Source organism: Cibotium barometz, chromosome 54, assembly GCF_041138505.1.
Source record: "Cibotium barometz isolate CiBa-2024 chromosome 54, ASM4113850v1, whole genome shotgun sequence".
NCBI classification, from domain to species: domain Eukaryota; kingdom Viridiplantae; phylum Streptophyta; class Polypodiopsida; order Cyatheales; family Cibotiaceae; genus Cibotium; species Cibotium barometz.
The window spans coordinates 21,300,328-21,306,417 of record NC_141099.1 but is presented as its reverse complement, the minus strand read 5'-3'; the positions used below and the strand labels follow the sequence as shown (position 1 = coordinate 21,306,417).

Below are 6,090 nucleotides of genomic sequence, written 5' to 3'. Positions count from 1 at the left end.
ATGGGTCCACTACTAACACAAAGGCTGGTGGCTCAAGCATGCAAAATGGCATAATAGTTAAGTACTAGACGTTGATATCAGAGAAAGTGGGAAAAAAAAGGCCGCTTTGAAAATGAAAGCTACGGTGGTAGAAGAAGTGCAGAGACTAGAGCACAAGTATGAAGTTTTCAAGATCAAATCGCACGGGAACGATGCACACGTGGGAAAATATGATGTGCATGTGAAAGACGAACCGTGCTGTACGTGCCTAGATTTTACAAATAGAGAATCCAAGAAGAAGCCGTATCTTGCCTACAAGCACTTGTACTTCATTTATTTGCGTGCGCTAGGCTTAGACCAGAACGAGAAAATGTTTATCACCAACCTATCCTATCAAACCTTAAGCTTTTACAATGCCTTGTCTCGTAGGAGAACCTATCCTAGTTTAGACAATTGAATGCATGGATTATCAGTTGAATTATAGTATTTTGAGACCTATGTAACCTTTGTGGAAGCAACCTCATTGTAGAGGGTTTAATTCTACATTATCTTTCGCCCCCTTCCCTCCCTCTGCCCCCTCTAGCTATGGGTTGTGCATTTTCAAGCAGGTCTGGTATTGTAGAACGTGGTCAATGGTGTTACAAGCATTCATCGGTTTGAAATCCTACAAAAATGAGAGAGGAACAACAAGCTAGAGAGAGAAGAGATAGGGGAAAGGTGTTCCAATACATACCCGCTCTTTCCCAAAAAAAAGTACAAAAGATTCCTTTATTATTGTGGTGTAGAAATTCGAGGAAAGATTCATTTATTATTAACATTAAAAAAGATAAAAATTGTTTTCTATTTTGTTTGTTGCAAAAGTAGAGTACACCTCTCCCACTGCTATAAATATAGAGGTAAGCTCCAAAGCACTTTGTTAATCACCATTGCCACCAAGCCTTGTTAGTAGAGTACACCACCCTAAACCTCTTTCATATTGTTTGTGATGGCCTCATTACATATTAGCATTGAAGTTGTTGATGCGTGTATCTAGAGAGGGAGACCACCAATGTGGAGGTCAAGCAGAAGACCATAGATGGTGCACAAGCATGGAAAGGTCTCACATCCTTTCAACTTCCTGGTGATGATGATGCTATTTCTCAAGTGAAGGCCAAAGTGGTGGGCTTAATTGTGATATGGCGAGCCCATGGTTTTATTGAATCGCTTGAGCGTGTCTTGCTAGAGGAAGTGCGGAAGGGTACGAACACCGTTTGCTTACTTTGTGCCTTCCCCCAGAGGACAAGCGAGACATTTCTGTATTTAGAAGTTGTATGTGAATGAACTTGGTTTTATTTTCACTTTGAAGCAATAATCTCCATGTACAGGATGTGAAGTTGTCATGTTTTTCTGTTCTCATTCCATTTGGCTCTCTATCGCCCTCTCCCTCTCAAACAATTATGTCATGAAACTCTCTCCAACTCTCTTCGCCCCTCTCTCCCTTAATGGAGGGGGGGAGGGTATCTTTTTGGAATCCGCTTGCCTGATTCCCAAAAAGCGCTCACCAAAAAAATCCTCCAGTTTCATTTAGTTAACAAAGAATCCAGTGTTTCATGCTCGTACGAAACACATTGAGGTACATAATCATTTTATCAAGAGAAAAAGTGCTATAAGGTAAAGTTAAATCTAAGATTTGTGAAGACTGAAGATCAAATTGCAGATATCTTCACCAAAGCATTGGCAAACAGAGAAGTTTGAAAAGTTTTGATGACACTGGGAGTTGAAGACATGAACATCACCTCAACTTGAGCTTGAGGGGGAGTGTTGACAAGAAGCAAGCTCAAGTAGAGAATATCAGATGTAGCACGCGAACAAACTTTTAATAAAATATTTTTTTGTTTGTTGGTTGTGAAAGCACACTTTGCTTTTTTAGAAAAAGTAAATTGCTTTTTAAGAGGGCATAGACCCAAAAATAATAGACAAGTGTGTTGTTTTGGCTTCAACAAATGTCCCCTGATATCTGTACTCCCTAGTGACACCCTGTGATTCTTGGGCACCAACAATTCTTACACGCACACTTAAGTACACTGCAAAAAACTTTGTAAGCATAGAAAATAAATCCTTCATGTATACTAAGCACAAATAAAGATTTCGTGTGTGTGGGCTTTAACAAGAGCGATACGTTGTGGCCGAGATGCTAGTGGCAACAAGTAATCGAGTGATTGGCTACATAGATAACCGTAGCTTATGCGCGCGCTGAACACCCTGAGATACGTTTCACATTGGGGCGTCAATGTCTCCATTAGTGATTTTGGAGAGCATGTAAAACCAACCCCCAACACACACACACACACACGCCCACACACACGTCTTCTTGATGAGATTGGGTGAGGATGCAGTAGATGTGGAGTTCTTCATTGACCCTGGCAGACTCGGACGAAATTAGGGTTTCTGCTCAGTTGCGGCTAGAATTTTGGATTTTCGCACAGAAATCGCCGGTTTGCAAGCCGATTTTAGGGTTTCTGCACATAAAGCACATCTTGCAAGAAGAAACTAGGGTTGCTGAACAGGCGTCGCCAGTCTGCAATGTTTCATCAGCTTTCAAGGAGAAATTAGGGTTTTCCCAGAATTTAGGGTTTGAATCTCTGTTCAAAAGCTTCGCTCCATCGGGAAATCGAAGTTTCGTGGTGTAGCAGAAGGCCGGTAAGCCAAGTTTCTTCTTCTCTGAGCAGCGTTGTTTTTTCTCATCTGTGATTTTGTCTTTACCGTGCCTCTTCTCCTTTGTTTTTGGAGGCATGTCGTACGTTGACACTGGGGATGACGAGCTCGACTATGGGGAAGGTGAGCTTGGTGATGGGGCTGCAGCCATAGCTTCCTTTCAGCCCGGAGGGTCCTTATCTGCCGTTGCAGATGATGATGAAATGGCTCAAGAAGAGGAGTACGACGACCTGTATGACGATGTCAACATAGGGTTTTTTCAAGCTCCAGCCGAACTTTCCAAGCCAACCGCTGCAGGAGATGGATTTGGGATGGATGATGATGAAGCTTATGACCAGAATCCTGATGTGAAACCCGCTGTTGTCTCTGCTCATCCGGATGAGAAGGTGACTCTGCATGCAGCAGTAGCCCCGCTGCCTGCTTCCGCCATTCCGAAGCCACTGCAGATCCCACTAGAGGGATTCAAGGCCCCCAAAGATGAGCCAAAAGAAATTGTGGAACATGAAAAAGGCTTGTCTATCTCTTGGTCTAAGCAAGAGATGAATTACAGGTACTCTGGACAGCTAAAAGAGATTGTTCCTCCGACTGTCATACCAGTAAATGGAAAGGACGTGGACCAGGGAAGGCAGATGCAATTGTTTCTGTCTTCCAGCGTAAAAGAGCAAGGTGATGGCTACAACAATGGTTCAAGACAAGCTGCTGTACACCATCTTGAGAAGCCATTCTCTCCCTACAAGGGCGCTGGAGCTGTACCCACGTCTGGTAATGGTGAATCTGCTTCAGGATTTGCTCAGACAGGGGTGAATGTCCAAAGCGGTGGGCCTGTAGGTGGTGTCTTCTCTGTTGGTCCAGCTAGAGCAGCTGCAGTGGCGAGTGCTAACCCTAAAGAAAGAGGTGGGATAGATGACATGGCATATGATAGATCAAGAGGCACAACAGCAGGTCCACCGAGGTCTTCACAAAGGGATTTATCACCAAATGTGGCTGATAATGCATTCAGACAACCTGTGGGGAGTGAAAATGCATCCAGGCATGCAATTCAGCAACCATATGGTGGTGATGGCAGTACAATGCTGTTTGTTGGAGATCTGCACTGGTGGACAACTGATGCAGAATTAGAGGCTGCCTTATCAGAATATGGGCGGGTGAAGAATCTGAAGTTTTTTGAAGAAAGGGTGAGTGGCAAGTCTAAGGGTTACTGTCAAGTAGAGTTTTTTGATCATGCTGCTGCCCTTGCATGTAAACAAGGAATGAATGGAAGAAAGTTTCATGACCGCCCCTGCATTGTTGCACTTGGAAATACGAGGAGTATCCAACAAATGGGTTATCAACAGGAGAAGAAAACACAAGCACAAATCCAGGCACAACAAGAGCAGATGACAGCTAGGAGAAACAATAACAATGTTGGTGGTGCCAGGGGAGGCTCTTCTTACCAGGAAAGGGACAGTGGTCGTGGTTACGGGAGGATGGGAATTGGTAGGACTGGTCATGGACAGGGGATAGGTAACAAAGCAGGGCAGGCTGGTAGTGGAAGGGGCAGGGGAAACTACATGGGTAAGGGTATGGGTGGTGGTGGTGGTACTGCAGGAACAGGTATGCCATATGGTCAAGGACACTCTGGACCCATGGGAGGCCATCAATCTGCTATGATGATGCATCAGGGGATGATGGGGCAAGGATATGATCCAGCATATGGGCCAATGGGAAGGGGTGGGGCTGCATATGGTGGCTATGTAATGCCTGGACCACCTTTTTCTGGGATGGTAACACCATTTCCTAGCTTGGGCCCTGGAGCTCTTCCTGGAGTTGCACCTCATGTTAATCCGGCATTTTTTGGGAGATCTGTTGCACCAAACGGGATGGGACTAATGCCTGGAGGTGGCATGGAGGGTCCTCATCAAGGAATGTGGGGAGATGCATCCCTTGGTGGATGGGGCGGGGAGGAGCATGACAGGAGAGCTAGAGATGGAAGCTATACTGAGGATGGTGGTGGTATAGACTATGGCTACAGCAATGAGATGGGGCATGAAAGGAGCAGGACAAGTGGAGGATGGGACAAGGAGAACGGAGATTGGCCAGAGAGACGCCGGAGAGATGACAGGGATGGAGAATGGGAGAGAGAGCGTTACAGGGAGAAGGATAGGGATGGTTTTAGGGATCAAAGGGATAGAGAGAGAGACCGTGAAAAGGATGAAGATTGGGATAGAGAGAGACCAGTCAGGACAAGAAACAAGAGTCGTATGGTGGAAGAGGAGGAAGATGATCCAAGGCAGAGGCCAAGGGAGGATGACTATGGCAAAAAGCGCCGTATGGTAGAGAGAGAGCTCTCCAGTATGTAAGAACCATGGCAGTGTGCCATCTTTGAGTGTGACTGAGGTTGTTGAATGGGGAGTTGTTTTTGAGATTGGATTTCCAAGTGCAAGTTCTATCATTCTAAGCATCTCTTCAGGTATGCCAATCAACTTCCTTTTAGTTTTTTCCATGCAAGTTGTGTTGTTGGTCTGAAATGCCGCTACTGACCGCTCTCTCATGTGTAGGAATGCAACCTCTTGTAAAGGTCGATATGGTGAGCAGCTTTGCAGGTTTGTTAGTGTCCCGAGTGTGGTGGGACTAGTAGCTGTTAGTAGGGTAACAACTTCTACACTTAGCTTTTTGGCAGCTCGAGACTACAACAAAGGAGCTGGTACTGGAGCTGCAACTTCTACAGTAGCATTTGGCAGCTCATTTAAACTTCATAAAAGCAAACCGTTTCTGACATTATAATGTGTAGGCTCTTTTGGAAGCTCTTTTGGAAAGAGATGGGATTTAGGCCCAGACACCTCTATGGAGTGCATTGCGACATGCTTTTCAAGTATCTAGATTTTTAATGTTTGTCTTGGTTGGATGGTTGATTGGAAATACACCAGAAAGATGTTAATAGGCAATCCTTTTTGAACCAGATGTAATTGTCTTTCTTACTCCCATCCAAGGGAGCGAACTTTATGTTCGTGCTTACATTAGTCCTCTCCTAGTTGTCCTGATACACCACCCACTTACCCTCTTCAATTGTACAGATTAGCTTAAGGATTATCATGATCCTTTACGTCATGTATGTATGTTTGGAATTTGTTTGTAACATTCTTTCTCTGCTGTACCTCTTGCAGAGCCACGCAATAAAGTCTCTATATGAGAGTTTTTCCTTTTGCTGCTTGAGATATCCCTTCTTTGACCTCTGGCCATGATGCAGCATTTAGTGTATGCTCATGTGATTCAGAGGTTACATGTAACTTTATGGCCAGTAGCATCTCGAGGTATTGTACCCAGAGACTCAGCCGCCTTCTTGAAGGGTTTTTTCATGGCTTTGAGAGAGTGGGAAAGCCTTTTTCAAGGCTTTCATATTCCATGTGAAGATGTATGCAGGTTTGGCAGGGAAAGAGA

At 44.7% G+C, this 6,090-nt stretch overlaps 1 protein-coding gene across 1 annotated transcript; it reads left to right on the top strand.

The window, feature by feature from the left end:
* The first annotated feature begins 2,295 nt into the window (after positions 1-2,295).
* LOC147607943 (uncharacterized) lies at positions 2,296-5,852 on the top strand. Its single transcript, XM_086790189.1, has 3 exons — positions 2,296-2,658; positions 2,749-5,122; positions 5,211-5,852. The coding sequence occupies exon 2, from the start codon at positions 2,751-2,753 to the stop codon at positions 5,010-5,012; it is 2,262 nt and encodes a 753-aa protein (XP_086646315.1). The 5' UTR covers positions 2,296-2,658; positions 2,749-2,750; the 3' UTR covers positions 5,013-5,122; positions 5,211-5,852.
* Positions 5,853-6,090: the final 238 nt, after the last annotated feature.